The 21,187-nt window shown below is 28.8% G+C and overlaps 5 protein-coding genes and 1 long non-coding RNA gene across 9 annotated transcripts; 4 read left to right on the top strand and 2 right to left on the bottom strand.

Annotated features, from left to right (window-relative positions):
* The first annotated feature begins 44 nt into the window (after positions 1–44).
* Positions 45–2,201, top strand: LOC118072000 (prenylcysteine oxidase-like). Its single transcript, XM_035091540.1, has 7 exons — positions 45–232; positions 390–596; positions 716–860; positions 949–1,252; positions 1,308–1,428; positions 1,493–1,839; positions 1,918–2,201. The coding sequence occupies exons 1-7, from the start codon at positions 139–141 to the stop codon at positions 2,122–2,124; spliced, it is 1,425 nt and encodes a 474-aa protein (XP_034947431.1). The 5' UTR covers positions 45–138; the 3' UTR covers positions 2,125–2,201.
* LOC118072030 (uncharacterized) lies at positions 904–2,374 on the bottom strand. The gene is made up of 2 exons (XR_004690971.1): positions 2,336–2,374; positions 904–1,229 (listed from the first exon to the last, which is right to left on the bottom strand). It is a non-coding gene; the product is annotated as an uncharacterized lncRNA (long non-coding RNA).
* Positions 2,375–2,969: 595 nt separating this feature from the next.
* Positions 2,970–9,223, top strand: sno (strawberry notch). Of its 2 annotated transcripts, none has more exons than XM_035091521.1 (8): positions 2,970–3,097; positions 4,197–4,287; positions 4,367–4,465; positions 4,539–4,760; positions 4,837–4,965; positions 5,037–8,480; positions 8,575–8,700; positions 8,776–9,223. In XM_035091521.1, the coding sequence occupies exons 1-7, from the start codon at positions 3,077–3,079 to the stop codon at positions 8,679–8,681; spliced, it is 4,113 nt and encodes a 1,370-aa protein (XP_034947412.1). In that variant the 5' UTR covers positions 2,970–3,076; the 3' UTR covers positions 8,682–8,700; positions 8,776–9,223. The 2 variants fall into 2 exon arrangements, with proteins under 2 accessions (XP_034947412.1, XP_034947420.1); XM_035091529.1 differs by lacking the exon at positions 2,970–3,097 and adding an exon at positions 3,644–3,981.
* A 667-nt stretch (positions 9,224–9,890) lies between these two features.
* Gos28 (golgi SNAP receptor complex member Gos28) lies at positions 9,891–11,735 on the bottom strand. Of its 3 annotated transcripts, XM_035091573.1 has the most exons (6): positions 11,540–11,729; positions 11,274–11,449; positions 11,015–11,196; positions 10,858–10,926; positions 10,521–10,782; positions 9,891–10,217 (listed from the first exon to the last, which is right to left on the bottom strand). In XM_035091573.1, exons 1-5 carry the CDS (start codon positions 11,571–11,573, stop codon positions 10,545–10,547), a joined length of 699 nt encoding a protein of 232 aa, XP_034947464.1. In that variant the 5' UTR covers positions 11,574–11,729; the 3' UTR covers positions 9,891–10,217; positions 10,521–10,544. The 3 variants fall into 3 exon arrangements, with proteins under 3 accessions (XP_034947464.1, XP_034947474.1, XP_034947457.1); XM_035091583.1 differs by lacking the exon at positions 9,891–10,217 and having other exon boundaries at positions 10,285–10,782; positions 10,858–10,923; positions 11,540–11,735; XM_035091566.1 differs by lacking the exon at positions 9,891–10,217 and having other exon boundaries at positions 10,285–10,782; positions 11,540–11,728.
* Positions 11,736–11,772: 37 nt separating this feature from the next.
* Set8 (SET domain containing 8) lies at positions 11,773–14,342 on the top strand. The gene is made up of 6 exons (XM_035091553.1): positions 11,773–12,164; positions 12,258–12,403; positions 12,499–12,707; positions 12,799–12,943; positions 13,021–13,573; positions 13,650–14,342. The coding sequence occupies exons 2-6, from the start codon at positions 12,394–12,396 to the stop codon at positions 13,858–13,860; spliced, it is 1,128 nt and encodes a 375-aa protein (XP_034947444.1). The 5' UTR covers positions 11,773–12,164; positions 12,258–12,393; the 3' UTR covers positions 13,861–14,342.
* A 418-nt stretch (positions 14,343–14,760) lies between these two features.
* Positions 14,761–20,955, top strand: LOC118071133 (RNA-binding protein 33-like). Its single transcript, XM_035090113.1, has 11 exons — positions 14,761–14,855; positions 15,114–15,213; positions 16,846–17,399; positions 17,523–18,397; positions 18,472–18,626; positions 18,709–18,879; positions 18,958–19,245; positions 19,321–19,477; positions 19,558–19,679; positions 20,027–20,542; positions 20,606–20,955. Exons 1-11 carry the CDS (start codon positions 14,845–14,847, stop codon positions 20,774–20,776), a joined length of 3,120 nt encoding a protein of 1,039 aa, XP_034946004.1. The 5' UTR covers positions 14,761–14,844; the 3' UTR covers positions 20,777–20,955.
* Positions 20,956–21,187: the final 232 nt, after the last annotated feature.

The following is a 21,187-nucleotide window of genomic DNA, read 5'->3' as shown; positions in this document are numbered from 1 at the left end:
TTTGTATTGATCTTACAACATTGATTTTTTAACTTCATAATATTTTTAAACAAGTGACATTTAACTCATAAACTCAAATAAATATTATATTATTATAATTTTTACAAAGTGTTTAATTATTTGATCACAAATTAAAAAATGTTGACATTGAAATTCGTAAAATATTTATTGTTCATAAAACTTTTATTTATGAATAATTTTACTGGCGCGAAAAACTGTAAACCTAAAATAGGTAAACTTAAATCAATGTTTAAATTATTTACTTATTCATTATCTGCATGCATTAAAGCCCATAATAGTTTAGTAATAAATGTTGAATACTATGAATCGATGAAGTATTCAATGATTGATTGTAATTGATAATTGATTACGCTATTCTATGTTTGTAGCTATAATTGGTGGTGGAATAGGAGGTGCTTCAACATCTCATTTTCTCACAAAACTATTCAAAGGTAATTTAGAAATTGATTTATTTGAAGCTGAAACGATTGGTGGAAGATTAGCAACCGTAAACATTGATAATGAGGAATATGAAGCGGGTGGATCAATCATACATGAGAAGAATCAACTTATGAAGTATTTTGTTGATTTTTTAGGTCAGTACTATTTTTAATGATAAAAACTGACTTATTTACTAAAATAATTATATAATTTTATTACATAAAACAGTAGATAGTAGAAAAAAGTCATCAATATATGTATTTTCATTTGGTAGATCTTGAAAAAAAAACCGTCGATGATAGCAGTAAAATGGGAATATGGAATGGTGATAAATTTGTTTTCGAACAAAGTTCCTCTGAGATGATGACGCTATTTAAATTAATATATAGATATGGATTCCAACCATTCTGGTTATATCGGTATGTATAAGATTGCTTGTTTAATTTATGAGTAAGAATAAAATAAAAATTATTAGATTTATTTTCTATCAGTTCCTTTTTTTGTTAGACTAATTGATTCAATAGTTGATGATTTTGGAAAAATATACCTTCTACATGACAATGGTGTTGGTTTTAATAATGTATCAAGTTTATTATCTGCTATGAACAATGAATTTCCTCAGATGCTGCAGGTTTCTACAAAAGACTACCTCAAGGATTTAGGATATTCTCCAGTGGTTATTGATGAACTGATTAAAGCAGTCACAGTTGTAAATTATGGACAAGATACTGATATTCATAGTTTTGTGGGATCTGTAGCGACTGCTGGAGCAGGTTCCTCATTGTGGTCTGTCAAAGGTGGAAACAGAAAGGTATAATTAATTATTATATTACTTATTACAGATTAATAAAGACAATTATTTTTAGGTACCAGAAAATTTAATTTACCGGAATAAAAAAATAAATGTTATTTCTGCGCAAGTTGACAAAATTAGCTATCTTCGAAATAATGGAATATCACAATATGAAATATTCTATCGTGATAATGGTAAATATAACCGCACAAGTTATGCTATAAATTATTGAAATAATGCAATCATTATTGTTCACAGAAAGTTCAGAGCTCATGAATAAATTTTATGATCTAGTAGTAATAGCAACACCTTTAACTCATGATCATGAAAAATTAATTCAATTTAAAAACCTACCAAAGAATATTAATCAAGAATACGAGAATGAATATCAAACTATATTCGTAACGTTTGTAACCGGAAAACTGAAATTACAGTATTTCGGACTTGTTGATCCAATCGATGATATTCTATCTTGTAATCCTAATAATACCATCATTAATGCCGTAGCAAGACTAAGCACAACTGAAGGCGTGGAATCTAATGTATGGAAATTATTTTCTTCACGAATATTAAATAAAGAATTTATTCACACAATGTTTGAGCAAGTATGTAAAATAATAAGCATTCTTGAAGTATCAAAAAATATACATCATGTAGTAAATGTCGTTTTGTTTTTGGTTTAGGTCAATCATGTAGAGATCAAAAAATGGAAAGCATATCCAAAATATTCAACTAATATTGTAATGAATCAATTTAAACTTCATGATGCTTTATATTATGTAAATGCCATTGAATGGGCTGCAAGTGCAATGGAAATGAGTGCAATTGGTGGTAGAAATGTAGCAATTTTAATTCATAATAGCTATAAACAAACTTGTAAAAACTTATAATATTTATAGCATACGTAAAAGGTTAGGTATAGATTAAAAAAAAAACAGCTCTCTTTCCCTCGATAATAATTTATCATATCAATAGATGAAAAATATATTTAGATATATATAATGTAATTTTATTTTAATTAATATTTAGACAAACTGAATAAAAATAAATTATTTTCAAACAATACAACGAATTTACAGTTATTTACATTGAAAATTATACCTGCTGATAAAAAAATTTATGAATTAATTTATGTTTTTATTTCTCTGACGCCCCAATAGTTGTCGCTACATGCGCGCGCGAAGCTCGGATCGATCGTATCGAGGGGATGTAAATTTTTTCGATATATTTATCACTAAGATCATTAAGAACTCGTAAATTATAATTAAATTAAAAGTGGAAATAATTTTTATGATTATTTTGCCTCATTATAGATCATTTAATAATATTTTAAGTTATATCAAATGGCTAGATCATTAGAGAGTGAGTTTTCACGTTCTTTTCTTTTTGCCGCGAATACTTAAACATATAACGATCTGCGCGGCGCAGATGCACCGTTGTCATATCTGTAATGCAAATATTAGGTTACATTTCTATGAAATGGAGTATTTTACTCCATTTAGCATTATAAGCGGATTAAAAATAAAAAATATCAAATAAATATGAAATTTCGTCAAATTTATATCTTTTACAAGGTTAATATGGGTATTAAAATTTCTTAGAGTATTGTGAATTGAAATATAAATAATCAGTTCAAATGACATTTTGATATCAGCCTTTATCATAGAGAAACGTGACAACGTTGAGCTTTGAGAGATTCCGGCGACAGATTCATCAGAATCAACGCGGGTGTTTTTGTAATTCTCAATCGCGATTCACCGTGGAGTCGAGTAAGAGCTAAAATGGCGTCAGCCGAGAATATCAAGCGTTTTTAATTAAATCATTTATTAATAAAATACAAAAATGCCACGACCTAAACGTTCAGTAAGTTTAATAATGTGATTATTTCTGTTGTTTGTGTTGCAAAAATAAAAATCAAATATTTATATACTTATATAATTAATTTAATATGATCCGCGCTCTTGACATCCGGAAAAAAAATTTAACGTCGGAAGTCATGCTCTTGTCAATTCTTACTTGCGCATTTACGCATTCGCGGTTTTTATACATTGTCGCGTGGTTCCTGATTAATAAAACTAATCATTTCCGTTTTATTCAATCGATTTAATTTTGATAAAAAATTTTATTCAATATTTTATAAACTACGATTTGTGAGTGTGTTTTTTTTTTTGAATGTTTAAATAAATTTGGATAAATATTATCGAATTATGATTAAAAAAATATAATTTATGTTGTGTTATTAAGTGATTTAAATTATAATGAATATTTCTAATGGAAAATATTATGAATTGATAGCGTTTGCAACGTGCTTTTTGAGATGTTTATTGTAACATTCATTGAAAAAAAAAAGTGAATTTCACCCCTGTTCCCGCCCCTCATAGTAGCGCTGCCGTCTCTCTATGTCTTATTTCTTTCTTTCGTCAACTCGTCTGCCAGTCGCGCGTTTTTATTTCCTATCAGCATTCGTGTGATCGTATTGATATTATTAATTAACTATTTTTTATAAAATTTTTATATAATTTCGGAGTAATAGTCATTCGACATACATTGTTGTTGTATATTATTCTAATAACAATATCGGAGCAAGCTTAATATAAAAAAACGTGCATTAAAAAAAAAAATAGTTTTTTGTATTAAACAAATAGTTGTCAACATTTAAGTGACTATGCAGTTCGATTAATAATTAATCGTTGAAAAAATAATAACCCAACAGTGTCTTATTAATTATTATAAATATTTTCATGCAGGTTTGGAGCTAAACATTTGATACATAACCTTTTTGTAGTGACGCGTTTAATATACATAAAAATTAAATAACTAAAATAACCTTATAAAATTATTAATATGATTATATTTATTTTATTATAATTTAAATACTCGTAAAAATTATTGATTTATCGAAAGAAAATTGTTTTTTCTATCATATTCTAGAAACTCTAATTTTATTTTTTTTTTCTGCTAGGCTGGAAAAAAGTATAAGGATGCAATGAGTGATGAAAGCAGCGGAAGTGATTTTGATGATGATGAAGATCCAGATAAAATTGAAGTTCCTGGTAAAATTTTACTCATAAAATTTATGAAGTATAAATGAATCTGATTTAATTATATACTACGTTATCAATTATTTATTAGGAGGAGGAAAAGATCTTGCAACTGCTGCAGGAATTGCTAACATAAAGGAAGAAAATAATATTTCATCTCCTGATGCAACAAAAAATCTTGGAACAAATGGTTTGTTTGCAATTAATTAAATGTATATTTATAAAAGTAATTTTATTATTATTAATTTGAATTAAATAAATAGCAATGCAGAAAGGAGCAAAAATTCCTGAAGGTTTAGTCATGAAGACTCCAGTTCCAGGATATGAAGTAGTAAGGTCTGGTGGTTCCCAAGGAAATATGCAAGGTTTTTCAAATGCTAATCAAATGAATCAAATGGGTCAATTTGGTGGCAGTGGACCTTTTCCTAATTTTTCTTCAAATCTTGCATCTTTGGCAAACTTGAATCCAGCTGCTCTTCTACAAAGTAAGTTAATAATTCAATAAATATTATAGTTAAACATCAATACCTATGATAAACTGATAATTATGAAATTGAATAGCAATGGATATGGGCAATTTTATGAATAACGTCATGAATATGGCTAGCATGAATATGGGTGGAATGAATCCATTTGTACAATTTTTAAATAATTCTGGCCTTCATCCGAATTGGGCATCTAGTCTTCCAGGTATATAAATATTAGTTGAAAACAAATATTTCGATTATTTTCAATAAAATGTATTTTAAAAATTATTTTAGGAAAAGCTGTTTCACAACTGTGGATGAATGCTATGGATCCTACAAAAATGATGCAGCCAACTATTCCGGAAGAAGAAGAAGTTGACGATGAAGAGATGGGTGTTGCAGAAACTTATGCCGACTATATGCCAACAAAATTAAAATTAGGCCGTAAACATCCTGATCCAGTTGTTGAAACTGCATCATTATCTAGTGTAGAACCTACTGATGTGTGGTATAAAGTATCCATTCCTGAGGAAACAATAAAATCCGGAGCTCTTTCTGCCTTGCAACTGGAATCGATTACTTATGCGTCCCAACAACATGAACATTTACTTCCTGATGGTACACGTGCTGGTTTTCTTATTGGTGACGGAGCTGGTGTTGGTAAAGGTCGAACTATTGCAGGAATAATATTTGAAAATTACTTAAAAGGACGAAAACGTGCCATATGGGTATCTGTTTCAAATGATTTGAAATATGATGCTGAACGAGATTTAAAAGATATTGGAGCAGGGAAAATTGAAGTTCATGCTCTAAATAAATTTAAATATGCAAAAATTTCATCAGCAGCTAATGGAAATGTTAAGAAAGGTGTAATATTTAGTACATACTCGGCATTAATTGGAGAATCTTCACAGAGTGGTGGAAAGTACAAAAGTCGATTAAAGCAACTACTTCAATGGTGTGGAGAGGATTTTGACGGTCTAATTATATTTGATGAGTGTCATAGAGCAAAAAATTTATGTCCTACAGGCAGTTCAAAGCCTACAAAAACTGGTCTAACGGTTTTGGAGCTTCAAAATAAATTACCAAAAGCACGTGTTGTTTATGCTAGTGCTACAGGAGCATCAGAACCACGAAATATGGCATATATGGTCCGATTAGGAATGTGGGGTGAAGGAACACCTTTTCCAGAATTCAATGATTTTATCACTGCTGTAGAAAAACGTGGAGTTGGTGCTATGGAGATCGTAGCTATGGATATGAAATTGAGAGGCATGTACATCGCTCGACAATTAAGTTTTCACGGTGTAGCATTTAAAATTGAAGAAGTTCCTTTATCTAAAGAATTTACAAACATTTATGATGCTTCAGTAAGACTGTGGGTTGACGCGATGCAAAGGTTTCACGAAGCAGCTGAGCTAATTGATGCTGAAAACAGAATGAAGAAAACAATGTGGGGTCAGTTTTGGTCATCACATCAGCGATTTTTCAAATATCTTTGTATTGCAGCTAAAGTTAAACATGCAGTAGCTGTAGCACGTGAAGCTGTTAAATGTGGAAAATGTGTTGTAATAGGTCTTCAATCGACTGGAGAAGCTAGAACACTTGAACAACTTGAACGTGATGATGGTGAATTAAGTGATTTTGTTTCTACAGCTAAGGGTGTATTACAAACCTTAGTAGAGAAACATTTTCCAGCTCCAGATCGTAATAGAATTCAACGTCTTCTTGGTTTAGATCCACCAAAAATACAAGCAACAATACCTGAAGAAGAAACAACAGTTACAACAGCTGGTGGAAGTAAAAGAAAACCAGTACGACAAGCAGCTCAACGAGCATATAAAAAAGTACGTGGATGGTCATCTGAGGAAGAAAACACCGATGAAGATAGAAATGGTGGTCATAGTTCAGGTTCAGAATTTAAGTTAACCGGAACAGAAAGTGAAGACGAAAATCGGTCTGAGAATGAAAGTAATGTTAGTTCAGATTTTAATCCATTTTATTCTGATAGTGATTCTGATGCAGACCCTTGGGACAGAAGAAAGAAAAAAGGTGGAAAAAAAGCCAAGAAACCAGCAAAAAAGAAACTTAGTACACAAGATAAAATTCAATCAATGTTGGCTCTTAAAACAGCTTCACAACGAAATACTAAACGAAATGGAGATACTGTAACTGGAGTACAGGGTATTAATGTATCTGGCCGACCAACAGCTGGAGCACCTCCTCGTGATGCAATTGAACGAGCTTGTAGTATGAAAGAGGAATTATTAGCACAAATAGAAGCTCTGGGAGAACAGTTACCTCCTAATACTCTCGATCAACTTATAGATGAACTAGGTGGTCCTGAGAATGTTGCAGAAATGACTGGTCGAAAAGGTCGTGTTGTTCAAACAGAAGACGGTGCAATACAATACGAATCTCGATCAGAAGTTGATGTTCCTTTAGAGACACTGAATCTTACTGAAAAACAACGATTTATGGATGGTGAAAAAACAGTAGCTATAATTTCAGAAGCTGCTAGTAGTGGTATATCTTTACAAAGTGATCGTCGTGCTCGCAATCAAATGCGACGTGTTCATATTACTCTTGAACTTCCTTGGAGTGCAGATCGTGCAATCCAACAATTTGGACGAACTCATCGTTCAAATCAAGTAAATGCGCCAGAATATATTTTTCTTATATCTGATTTGGCTGGAGAAAGACGATTTGCATCCACTGTAGCTAAACGTCTTGAGAGTTTAGGAGCACTTACTCATGGTGATCGACGTGCAACTGAAACTAGAGATTTATCACAATTTAACATTGATAATAAATATGGACGTTCTGCATTAGAGGCTACAATGAAGACTATAATGGGTTATGAAGCACCATTGGTACCACCTCCTCAAGATTATCGTGGTGATTTCTTTAAAGATATTGCTGATGCTTTAGTGGGTGTTGGTTTGATATGTAATAGTGAAAGTACACCCGGTATTCTTTCACTTGATAAAGATTATAATAATATGTCGAAATTTTTAAACAGAATACTAGGAATGCCTGTAGATTTACAAAATCGACTGTTTCAATATTTTACTGATACTCTTAATGCTATTGTAACTCAAGCTAAAAAAACTGGTCGTTTTGATATGGGTATTCTTGATCTTGGTACTTCTGGAGAAAATGTGCATCGTGTTAAACTTTATCGATTTATGCGAAAGCATGCCACAGGTACAGCTCCAACAGAGTTACATGTGGTACACGTTGAGAGAGGCATGAGTTGGTCAGAGGCTATGGAACGATGGTCAGCATTGACCGGAGCAAAAGAAGGATTTTATTTAAGTCATCAAATTAGAAATGGAAAACAAACAGCTATTTTAGCAATAGCTGTTGATAATGGTAAAAAGAAAATTGAAAGTAAAAAAGATCAATTGTATATGGTTTATAGGCCAAATACTGGATTACAATTAAGACAAGAAACTCTTGGTGAGCTTGAAAAAAAATATAAAAAAGTTTCGTCCGAAGAGGCTGAAACACATTGGACTCAACAATATGATGCTTCAGTGGATACATGTTCACATGCATATTGGCGAGGAAATTGTAAAAATGTTACTGTTAACATGGACTGTGAAGTTGGATTACGTCGACGATCTTATAATGTTCTTGCCGGCTCCGTTTTAAGTGTTTGGAGTCGCGTTGAATCTATTTTAGCTACTCGTTCCGGTCATAATTCAAAAATGCAAGTTATTCGCTTACGAACAGGTAAATTTATTCGCTTAAAGAACTCTACTTTATTTTACTTTATTATTTATTATTAGAAATGTTATTTAATAATAATAAATATTTTTTTCTGTAGATGATGGCTTAAAAATTGTTGGAACATTGATTCCTAAAGCTTGTATGGAAACATTATGTGAAGCTCTCTCTTCCGATGCTGAAAAAACAGAAGAACAAGTATTTTGAACGTCCGATTGTTCATAAGGTAATTTTAATACTTAAAAGGTAAATCAAATGATTATGTCACAGGATTATTTATGATATATGATTGTTTTTTTAGGTAACACAAGATCCAAGACTGCCAGGCATGTAATATCGGAAGAAAAAAAATGGTAAAATTAATTATTTGAAGATTATTTAAAAATGCAATTATTAAAAAAAATACTGAGGCACAATAATAAGTCGTACGTTTCGTAAAATTCATTAATAATATAATAGAATTAATCATTGAATCTACGGCTTAATTAAAATGCCTGCACAAACCCAAAAATAAAATAGATCCTCCGGCAGTATATTGCTATGAAGTAAGACCATTAACACATTACGATGAAATTGTTATTATAAGTTTTATCGGATTATTTCATTTTAGATGTTACATTCTTCTTTAAATTATTTTACCACAATTAGAGTTTGCATAAACACATGAAATTCATGTTAAACAATTATATTATATAATATTGCCTCTTTCTAGTATTTTTTAATCAATTTTTAGCCTTAGGTACACATTATTAATGAATGATTCATTTTATATTTATTCGAAAAAATAAAAAAAAAACCTAATGGTCGTTAATGAAATTTATGAAGAGGCTTTTTTTTGTTGATTTTTTTGTCTATTTTTTTTTATTCGAAAAATTCCATTTTTGCCTGACTGGTGATAGTAATAATAGTATTTCGTGACATTTTTATTCAATAATAAACAGTCTTTTGGCTGCAAAAACTGCTAATTAAAAATTAGCATTTACCCTTATTATTAGTTTATTATTATGAGAAGTTACAAAAAAATTAATTAAAATAGTAATTAAATCAGTTTTAGTAACCTCATATTACTATAATTACAAACATTTTTAGTGATTAGATTCAATTATATTACATAATATATTTATATCGAAAAATTAATTCAATAGTATAATGGTACACTCTACATTTATGCGTATTTGTCTTATTATTTGATCAATTGTCCCAATGTAAGTTATAATTTTAATATAAATAATAATTATAAAACAAATACATGTTCAATAATTAAATGGAGTTTTTTAAAATGTATACGAGGAATTTAAAAATAGAAATTCCTAAAAATAATATTCATTTACTCATAAACGCAAGTATTTATTTACTTTTCTTTATAGAAATATCATAGATTGATATATTAATAAATCATACTATTTCGTTGTCATTCAATAAAAATAAAAAAATGTGAAAAGATAGTAATAATTATCAGGACATATTACATATCTGATATTACAAAACAAAACATTAATTGTACACACGCTTTATTAAGATTCAATTATCCTCATCCATCAATTCTTATATAGCATATTAATAATATAATAAAGAAAATTAATATTATACATATATACAATGTATGTGTGTATACTGTATACATGTATAAATGTATTCGTAAAATGTCAAGCTAATATATTATCTAGCTAATATCCTTAATTGCACTGCTTTTCAATTTATCATGTTACCAAAAGTATTAGATATTCCATTCAAAAATCAAATCTAAAAAAGAATATTATACATTTCTAATTTACAACTGTTAATTATTACGATAATCTGTTTTATTTAATTATTACACACTAAATCTTTTATTAAATATTTAAATATTATCGTATAAAATATATGTACAGTCGTATTCTGTGCTTATGTTTCTCCTTCATTTTATTTACTTCATTTTTATTGATAATCAGCTGAATCCTTCACAGCCTTTTAACATGATATTTAAAAAGAGCACAGCATTGAAAATTTTACTTTTGTTGCTAGAAAATTTCACTTAAATTGTTAGAATAAGTTTAAAAATCTTACTTTAAAAATTAAAATGATGAATATTTAATGAAAAGCATAAAGAAGCATCAAAAAAGTGCAAAATCCGATCAGAAGTCCAAGAATCAATGAATCTCGTCTTTTACGTAAGTTTATCCTTTGTACTAAACTATTAACCAAGGGAAATCGATTAGAAAGATCATTGAATCGGGTTTGGATTTTTTTAAAAGTCTGTCTTTGTGTTACTAAATGATCTCGTGTTTCCATTGCAATACTTATTTGGTCATTAATTAGCCGGTCAGAACTGAAATAAAATATATTATTTTTTTATTTAAGTAGTCCTCATTTATGATACTTTCGTGTTCAATTAAATACTTACTTGTGTATGTGCTGATTTTCCTTTAAATACATGTCTCTTCGATTCAAACCACTTGCATTTTTGTAACTACTAGTAAAAAAGTGAAATATTATTAAAACAAAATTATTCATTATGTTCATTCATAATCACGATATTTTTTATTAATATCAAGACTTACTCAATCTCTTTGCGTACACTTCCTAATAAATCTTCTCTATCTTTTCGGCTAGCGAAATTATTCTGGATTTTATTAAATTCCAATTTATAATCCTTCAAAATTTCTTTATGTCTTTGCATTGTATGTAGCATTGCTGCTCCATTAGGTTGAATACTACTCATTCTTTCATTCACATCCATTAGCTAATAGAAACAAGATTTGATTAATTTAATTTATGTTTGTAAAAAATTTTTAACAATAATTTAACTGAGTTGATCACCTTGGCTAATAAAGATTCAATTTCTGATGTCATATTTTCAAAAACATGATCCTCATCAAGAAGTGGAACAGTTTCAACTTCTGATCGACTGGGCCCACTATTTAGACCGAGTTTACTATAAGCTACTAATTTAGCATCAACGTCATTTTCCAAATGTCTTGCCTGTTTTCGAAGTTCTGTAAAAAAATAATTTCATTTATTACATATACGCTAATTCCAATAAATGTCTAAAATATGAATAATCATTATTGTTGTTGCTTATTTACCTTCCCAATCTGTAGCATCATTACTTTTCGCCATTTTCTTCTAAATAAATAAAATATCGCAAAATAAATTATTTTTCAATTATTATCGTTATTAATAATAATAAACTAATACGTATGTATAAATGTTATCGTGATGATGACGAGAAATATGTATTATCTCTTTTAATACTTGGAAATTTATCTGTCAAGAATGTTGAAAAAGTAATTTTGGTTGAGTGCTCGAGAGGTCACTTGTTGAGTGATCAATCACTATATCACTTTACGAATTTGACTACAATTTGTGAAGTAAAGTAAAAAGATGGCTAGGCAATATTAAATTTTGTAAACTTAGGAAAAATTTATTAAATTATTAGTCAATTTTAAATAATTAATATCAATAGTGTGTAGTTTAATAAATAAAAATTAGAGCTTTTGTTATCTGTTGTTGAGTTTCATCTAGGAATATAATAAAAAATCGTTTCAACAGATATTTTTTTGAATATTCGAATGCACTAGTGTAATACATGTATCTACTTTTGAGAGTATAAACTAAAAAAACGCGCTCATGACTACTGCCGAGTGTGAAATAAATTTTTATTAAATTTAAAGTTAACTTATAGCATAGAGAAAGATCAATTATACTTAAGTATTCATACAGATTTTTTATTAAAAATTGTTGTTTATGTCAGCATAATGATCCAATATTCTTTTGAAAATAATTTATTACTCCAAATTACAGTATAAGCCTATATAGTTCAATTCTAAACTAATTTAACATTACAATACATTCATCATAAATTTTTCTCAAACACATTTGGCTGTAATATAAATTAAAATACTATCTTTCTATTTTGTGACAATAAAAAATATTCATAATGGTAAAAGGTATGATTTGAATTATTTAAATTAGATTATTTAAAACTTTAATTTAAGTTTATTTTTCTAATCAGGTTATATTTTCTAATGATGTTTAATTACAGGAAGGCGAAAGCGTGCGCCAGTCGTAACAAATACTGTCACGGCTAAACAATCATCAACTGAAGCTAATGATTTAATTATTTCACCATTTAAAAAAGAAATAAAATTAGAAAAAAATCCAATTGATGAAAAAAAAAGTGGAATAAAAACTAGAAATCGAGTAACAAACTCAAAATCATCTGTTTCTATTGCATCATATTTTCCATTGAAGGTAATCGAACATATTATCTCTAATGATAAAAACTATTTTATTTTATCATTATTTGTATTAAGATAAATTATTTTTTAATTTGTAACGACAGGTTGAAGATGTTGATGCCAATATGTCTAAAGCAAGTTCATTATCAAATTGCATTTCTGCAGATCAAGTATTATTGAAGAATGAAGAAAATATCAAATCGGAATTAGAAGATATTGTTTCAATTAAAGAACTCTTTAAAACCGATGGTAATGAGAGTTTAATTAATATTTAAATTTATTTATGTAAAGTATTTTGTATTAAATTATCTTTTTTAAATTATTAGAAACACCAGTAGCTGTACCATGTCAAAATTCATCTACTCCACATCGAATAAATATGCCAAATATCCAGATTGATGACACCGATAAAGCTTTCGTTCATAATACAGATGATATAAAAATTCCTGAATCGGTGAATGCAATAAAACCAGTTGGAAAAAAAAATGCTGGACGAAGCCGAGCTAAATTAAAGTTCCATTCTCCAAAAAATAAACCGACAGATTCTGAAATAGTAAATGCCAATCACAAAGTAACTGAGTATTTTCCAGTACGTCGGAGTATTCGTAAATCTAAAAAGACTGTGCTTGAAGAAAAGCAACGATTAATTGCAATGAAGGTATTGAGTCAAACAGAAGATGGTCTAGAGGTTAGACATTTTGTTGGTAAAGGACGAGGAGTGGTAACTACCAGAGAATTTTGTAAAGGAGAATTCGTAGTTGAATATATTGGAGAGTTAATCGATCAAACGACTGCTAAAAAACGTGAAGCTGAATATGCTAAAGATCAAAATACTGGCTGTTACATGTATTATTTTCAACATCGTAATCAACAATATTGGTAACTATTTACCTGATATTCATTTTCATTAATTAATTTTAATTTAATTGCAAATAATTTGTTTTTTTAATTGCAGTGTTGATGCAACAGCAGAATCTGATAAGTTGGGTAGACTTGTTAATCATAGCCGGAATGGAAATTTGATAGCTAGAGTTGTTGAAGTTGAAGGTATTCCTCATTTAGTGCTAACCGCAAAGGAGGACATTCCCGTTGGAGTTGAATTAACTTATGATTATGGTGATCGAAGCCGTGAATCAATTCGTAATCATCCATGGCTAGCTTTATAACCGATATTAAATTTGTTAGAAAATTTTAGTTTCACAATCTTGACTGAAACCATACTTCTTCGCTCGTATTTTATTAATGTTGTTACCATATTGTATATATGTGAATAACAACAATTACAGTATGAATAATTAAATTTATCGAAGAAAATATATTAATGTACAAATGAAGCGAAGACCAAGTTTTAGAGTTGGAGCTATGAATATTAACATTCAAAAAATACAATATGTTTTTTAGATAAATACGTATGTAGAATTATCATCTTAGATATTTTACTATGCATAATGATCATTTAAATAGTACAATAAGGCATAGATAATGACAAATCAATTTATTGAGGTAAAAAATAGTATGTTTGAATATTTAATTCGTGAAAACTGATCTTTAAATAATCAATTATTATTTTAAATTATATACTCACTATTCATGTAAACATTTGATAATTTGTGAGAAATTCATTGAGTATTTGATTATTTTGCACTGCCAAATGTAAATGTTTTCATATAAAAATTTAAAATTAATTCTTTTTGTTATTTTAAGATAACGAGTTTACAAATAATTAGTTTAGATACAATATACATTTACATTTATAGTATTGTTATTTTTAATCTATTTTAAAATTACTAAGATTACAAACTGCCTTCAAAAATATTGTAATTGGTATATGTGAATTATTTATTTTCTCATCGCTTAGTTGAAACAAATTAATTATAAATAATCATTATTTTATAAAAATAAATGTAATATAAAAATATTTAATTTATTTTCATTAATAAACCATTTTTAATAATTAAATAATATCAAAGTATTTTGAAAATTACCGCCATTGTTTTAGTTTATATTTTAATTCACAAATCACAACATCGATTAGATGGCTCTTGCATAACTTCTTTGTCGTGCAAGAGCTTTCTCGCTGTTTTCGTAATAATCGATTCAGGGTTTGGAGCATTTTTGAGTGTTCATAGCTCTCGGAATAAACGAATATAATGTCAGACCAGTAAGTACTATAATTTTATCAAAAATCTCTAAAGCTAATAAATAGTTTAAATACATTTATAAAGAAAAATATCCCATCATTACTTTATTATTTTATTTTGCATTGTAATGTTTTGAGGCAAATATTTATAACAAGGTATCAATACTAAAGGTTAGAATGTTCACTTGTAACAATATGATAAAATTGCACAGTGTTTTTTCAATTTATTAACTAAATTTATCTAACTTATTAGAGTTGCTGTCTTTGTTGTTTATATAGAGACGATACTTTACTGGATGAAGATCTTGGGGATGAAGAATATGACCTTGGTAATGATGAGGAAGAGGCACTTCTGGCAGATGACTGTGATATTGATAGGGTGAGCTAGAAATTTTAAATGCCCATAATCAAAGGATTATAAATGCCAAATGATTAAATATATATATAATTTCTATAAGCATTTACAGTATTACAGCTACTTTTTAATCATGATATTAAGTTATGATTTAAAAAGTTTATCCAAAAATGATGATTTTCGCCTTGACAATGAAAATTCCCTTTTTTTTATTGTAAAATTTTTGTGTCAATCGTGAAATTTTTATAAAAAATATGAAACTGCAAGCGAAATCATTTGTATATTAGCTAGGATATATCTTCCGAACAGTATTAGCATGAATGGGTGTATTATTATTATTGATGAATATTTATTAATAATTATAATGAAAATCAAATTGGTCTCGTTCTGTCAACCTAAAATAACGTTATTCAACAATATCGTCACAACTTAAAAATATTATAAATAAATCCTTTTATTTATATTAAATATATGCCATTGTAAAGAGCTACAATTTTTAATTAAAGCCGTTCTAAATGAAATTACCAACAAGTTCAACCATACCAAAAGAACAACTCAAAGAAATTTTAAAGAGAATACTAGAACAAAAAATATTATAAAATAGATAAAAACGCCAAAAAAAAGTTCAATAATGAAAGAGTGATTTTTACACAATAATGTTTCATTCCAAATCTTTGAATAACATTCCGACAATGACCATAAATCTGTTCAAAATGTCAATAGACAAAAAAACTTTCTATAAAATGAAAAATCTAACAGGGGAAAAGAGTAAAAATATCTCATAAATACATTCACATATAATCAATATCAATACTATTCTTACTTTCTTTTCCTCTGTCGGCTGTATTTAAAATAGCGATATGAACTTATTGTATTATTATTATTTAAGATTTTAAAATAAGCATTCTAAGCTTTCCAATGCCATATCTATCTTATAAATAATCTCTCTTATTCTGTTAAATACGGGCGCGATCTTAAAATGTATGTTTTAAACTGATGTAATCGAAAATTTTCTATATACAGTAGTATAAAGTATAACACATTAATATTAGATTGGTTTCAAAGTTTATTAAACTTCAATGTTAAATTAATTATATTATGTGTTTGTTTTGAATTATTAAATACATTATATACTTTATGCTACTATGTGCGATTATGCGAAACTGACTGCTGTATTTTCTATAAAAAAAATGGAAGTAATTTTTTATAATTACAATATTTCGAAAACGTTTAACTGATTTTCTTATAAATATAAAATAAAAATGTTTATTAAATTTTCATAAAAGACAAAATAACATAAATAGATAACAACATTATCTCATCTTAATCCCTTTTGATTATAATATAATTATTTCTTAAAATTGATAGAAAAATTTTTAAAATATATGTTATATAGAAGAAAAAACAAATTAGCAATTCAGAAAATTATTACTGTTGTCTTTTAATACATGATGTGTGTTAGTCATTTTTAAATGTCGATAAATATCGGATATTTTTATACAGTTATATTTATTGATAGATATATATTTCACATTATTATTAAGCATAAATGTTAATAATAATAATAGATTAAATAATGTAAAGACATATCACAAAAAATTAAATCAAGAAGCAAATGTTTTATTTCAAATATTTGGCAATTTAATTCTCGAGCAGCAGAATAGCTATAAGGGAGAAGAGGAAACCGATGACGTACTGGATTTAGGAGTCACGGATGCACTTGATGATTTAGATGGCGAAGAAGAAAATGTTGAGTTTAGAAATCAAACTGATAACTATAATCAAAATCATTGTTATAATGATCCAAATACCAATTGTCATTATAATTATTATGAACAAGAAGAACATGAACAGTATAAAGAAGATCATACTCAACGATTTCAAAATAATCCTGCTAATTTAGAAGCGAATGTTAAGAATCCATTAGCAACTGGAGATTTGCGTGAAAAATTACAGAAGAATGTTCAACGCATTATCCCTAAAGGAGATAAAATGGAGGATGACGATCCTGAAGAAGCCACGGAAAGGAGAAATCGGTTTCAAAATGAAAGGACAATAATTTCACCAAAGATGAACAACAAGATTCCGGACTCGTTGGAGAACGTGGTCACTGCAGAACAAGTACGACCTGCATTCAGAGGTCGAGGACGAGGTCGAGCCTCTAGAGCACGAGGTGGTAGATTTAGTGTTCAAACTAATTACAATCCAAGGTATGTTTAAATTATATTGATTGATACATATTTCATTCTATTTTTATTAATATTTTTTATGAATGAAATAGTTTTGATAAATGACACATTCAAAGTTATTTTTACTCATTGTTATTCTAACAGATTCAGTGGCAGAGGTCCTGCTTACGAAGAACAAAATCCACAATTTAGACCTCTTGTAGCTGAGACACGTCCACCACTATTTCCAAATGGACCACCAAATATGATCAATTTACCAATAATGTATCCACAGGGACATCCAGTTCCACCTCCGCCTCCACCTCGCTTTCAGCAATTCTCTCAGGGCCCTCCGCGACCAATAGGACAGCATTTTAATGAGCCAGGAGTTCAAGTATTATTCAATCAATTCCCAGGAGTTGCTCAAGGTTCAAGAATGTCAAATCCTAGAATGGACTTTAGGCCAAGAGCTCCTGGACCTAGATTTCATACTCCACCTAATCAGCCTGCATTTATACAATCGCAACCACCTCACTTTCAACCTCCACGGCTACCTCATGGTCCAGAAGGTATAATGCCATCTAATAACCATGAGCCATTAATCTCAGGAGCCCAGAGTGGATCATCGCTTCTTGGGTTGGGTCCGCATTTACCTAGTGGTCATCCTCCTAGAGCTCAAGGTCCACCCATGCATTCAGGCCATCCAGGACACCCACAAGATCGCCCGAATGGATTGATGCCACCGAATTATTCTCGTCCATCAGGACCAAATCATGGACCACCAATGCCTAATCATTCAAATGCACCAGCGAACACTCAACCGAATTTTGAAAACCGTGTGCCATTTCAAGGTCCTCGATTTGAAGGGGCCAATATGTATAATGTGCGTCCACCATTTAACAATCCGCCGACTCAATTTAATAATCCTGTACCAGCTGGAATTCAACCTCAAGTACCAACGGTTTCCGGTCCACCGCTCCCACAAGGCCATAAAATTCTTATTAATCCTCACTTTAGAGGTAACCCACAGCCTCCTGATGGTAAATATTCTCTTTTTTCCGAATTTAATTATGATGATCTAAAGACTCCAAATACTTACGTCGTATATCTCTAGGCCGATCATCATGGAATGGTACACCCCAAATTCCTAATGAACAGTTCGCGCATCCTTCAACGTCTTATCAAAATCAAAACATGTATAATCAACCATCTAATAATCCATCTATAAATCAAGATTATCAAAATAATTATTCGCAAACCAAAAATGATGTAAGTTTAATGAATTATAATTGCAATAAATTATTATTTTTACCTAAAATGTATATAATAATTTTATATTTTTAATTTTTAGGATCCTTATGCTTATTTCTCCGATGTTTGGCAAGAAAATAAAACATCAAAACCAAGAAGTCTTAGTCCTTCATTGAAATCCTTATTAGGAGATAGTAATTATTCTCGAGAGAGTGGCTACAAAGATTACGATAGTAAATATAAATCTGATAGTCGAGACAATTATCATGAGGTTTTTATTTTTTTCACTTTTTATTGTGGTAATTATTATAGTGATAAAGAAATTTATTTACAATATTTGTTTTTTTAGGATCAAAAATATCGAGATCGAAGTCCACCACCGTCGCGGTCGAGAGAATACTCACAAAAATCTCGATCACATCAATCGAGTAATTCTTATCATAATGATTCTTATGATGATTATAAACCATCAAGTTCTTCAAGTAGATCATCAGCAAGAACAGTACAAAAACGTAGCCCTGAACCAGTTGATAAATCATCTAAAGATGTTAGCCCTAAACGAAGTAAACTTGGTAGTAGAAATCACCCAGATGATTCGACAAAAACTGCATCAAATGAACACTCAAAAAATACAGTGGTGGGTGGAGGATAATCGTCAAATATTTTTTTTGTAAAGCTATCAGTTATTATATTTACTTTATTGAATTTACAGGAAGAAGAATTAGATCCAGAAATGAAAGAATATCAGAGAAAACTTGAGGAACAAAAACGCCTTCGGGAAAAGATTTTACAAGAAAAAGAAAATAGGCGAAAACAAGCTGCTATGGGAAAACAGATAGAAGATTCGAAAGATCAAAAAGTTGTTGCTGGTATGGATTATATTAATAATTGTAATGACACAATTGTATTCATATGAGTTATTAATTTACTAAAAATAATATCATTACAGATACTCAACAAAATAATAAATTAACTACTAGTTGTGGAAATAAAGATGCAACAATAGAAAAAACCAGCCAAACAACAACTGCTCGTGGAAAGACTTGTTCAAGTAGTGCACTCATTACCGAGGTAGAGACTTGAATAACTTTTATTTTGTTTATCCAAACAATAATAAATTATGACTGATTCAATATTTAAATACTACGATTTTATGAATAGTATTATCTTAATTCATAAACTGTTTTAATTTTTACTATATTTTGATGATAAAGAGAAACAATGGGTTTTTTAATTAATTGATAGAAAATTTATACAGAATTTTTACACGAAAAAAAAATCATTTTAATATGATTGCTGAATAAATAACATGTTTCCTGTATTCTTTTTATTTTGATTAAAATACATTATTTTTTTTATCTATTTAGTTTTTTTGTTTCCTTAAGCTTAGTAAGTTAAAATAAATAATTTTGTTATAGGATGGAGAAAAAGTTACTAGAATTGTCCGTACAATTCTTACAACAGATAAAGATAAGAAAAATGAAGAATTAATGAATAATAATCAACTTGAAGGACAAAAAAAGTCATTTGCTCAACAATCAAGTAATCGTCGAGTTGTTATTCAGAAACCTTTATCAAATACACAACGAATAGTTACAATTTCTAAAACTAATACAAATCTTCAGAAATCTCCATCATCTAAATCACAAAATTCATTACAAAATGTACCGAATAAAACAACAATTATTTCAAAGAGTACAGCAAATAGTAGTTCCAAGAATGTTGTAAAAGAAGTTGCTAAGACTCTTCGTAAAGTTATTGTGAGCAACGAAAACTCAACTAATCCTAAAAAAATTATTTCAACTAGTCAGAATAATCAAAGGATTGTTGTACAGAATAATTCTAAACTCAATACTGTCATTGTTGAAAACTTAGCTGCTAGTACTACTGAAGCACGAATCCGTCGAATGTGTGTAGGAATTGGAAAAATTGAGGTAATAAAATAAAATTAATTAAATAATTGAAATATAAATAATGATTTTAATATATTTCTTTAGAGTATAACAATGGGTGATAGTACGGCAACGATAGTTTTCAAAACACACTCAGCAGCAATGGTATTTCAGAAAAAGTACGAACGGAAGATGATTGATTTATCAATGATAAATGTACGACTTGTTTCTCAAACTAATCTTAATCAATCCACAAATGTTACTATTAAAAAATAGTAATTATTTTTGTCTTATACAAGAACAATATATTTTTTTCTTAGTTATTAAAAAATACATGCATTAATATACGTTATTATAAGAATATTCTCTTACTAATTTTGCAGTGTATTTAATCGCTAGAATTTAAAAAAAAAATCCATTAATTTGTATATATATATAATGCATTTTGGCATGAAATGGAGCATATTAAAGTATATATGTATATAATATGTAAAAAATTTATAAATACAGCGTATTGTATGATTAAAAATTATGTATATTTAAAGTGAATAGTTTAAGAATTCTTCGATATTTGATTATTTGAAAATACAAACAAACAAACAAGATGTAGCTTTGAATTGGCGGGTTTTTAGTCTAAGAATTTAATATTTTAACTTTCCTAGAAATCCTTTCCTAGAAGCTTTTTTT

This window comes from Chelonus insularis, unplaced genomic scaffold, assembly GCF_013357705.1.
Source record: "Chelonus insularis isolate UGA/USDA-ARS -01 unplaced genomic scaffold, ASM1335770v1 contig_130_pilon, whole genome shotgun sequence".
In the NCBI taxonomy this organism is placed as follows: domain Eukaryota; kingdom Metazoa; phylum Arthropoda; class Insecta; order Hymenoptera; family Braconidae; genus Chelonus; species Chelonus insularis.
The sequence above is the reverse complement of the archived record's forward strand: the minus strand, read 5'-3'. Positions and strand labels throughout refer to the sequence as shown.

Excerpts from the sequence above, each read along its gene's own strand:
- LOC118072000 (XM_035091540.1), top strand. The coding sequence starts at position 139 with ATGTTGACATTGAAATTCGTAAAATATTTATTGTTCATAAAACTTTTA. Across the intron at positions 597-715 it reads GTATTTTGTTGATTTTTTAG|ATCTTGAAAAAAAAACCGTC; the intron begins GTCAGTACTATT and ends TTCATTTGGTAG. Across the intron at positions 1,429-1,492 it reads AATATTCTATCGTGATAATG|AAAGTTCAGAGCTCATGAAT; the intron begins GTAAATATAACC and ends TATTGTTCACAG.
- sno (XM_035091521.1), top strand. The coding sequence starts at position 3,077 with ATGCCACGACCTAAACGTTCA. Across the intron at positions 4,466-4,538 it reads AAAAAATCTTGGAACAAATG|CAATGCAGAAAGGAGCAAAA; the intron begins GTTTGTTTGCAA and ends TTAAATAAATAG. Across the intron at positions 8,481-8,574 it reads AGTTATTCGCTTACGAACAG|ATGATGGCTTAAAAATTGTT; the intron begins GTAAATTTATTC and ends TTTTTTCTGTAG.
- Gos28 (XM_035091573.1), bottom strand. The coding sequence starts at position 11,573 with ATGGCGAAAAGTAATGATGCTACAGATTGGGAAG. Across the intron at positions 11,197-11,273 it reads TTGAATCTTTATTAGCCAAG|CTAATGGATGTGAATGAAAG; the intron begins GTGATCAACTCA and ends TGTTTCTATTAG. Across the intron at positions 10,927-11,014 it reads AGTGTACGCAAAGAGATTGA|TAGTTACAAAAATGCAAGTG; the intron begins GTAAGTCTTGAT and ends CTTTTTTACTAG.
- Set8 (XM_035091553.1), top strand. Across the intron at positions 12,708-12,798 it reads CATCATATTTTCCATTGAAG|GTTGAAGATGTTGATGCCAA; the intron begins GTAATCGAACAT and ends TTGTAACGACAG. Across the intron at positions 12,944-13,020 it reads AGAACTCTTTAAAACCGATG|AAACACCAGTAGCTGTACCA; the intron begins GTAATGAGAGTT and ends TTAAATTATTAG.
- LOC118071133 (XM_035090113.1), top strand. Across the intron at positions 18,398-18,471 it reads TAACCCACAGCCTCCTGATG|GCCGATCATCATGGAATGGT; the intron begins GTAAATATTCTC and ends GTATATCTCTAG. Across the intron at positions 18,880-18,957 it reads GTCGAGACAATTATCATGAG|GATCAAAAATATCGAGATCG; the intron begins GTTTTTATTTTT and ends TTGTTTTTTTAG.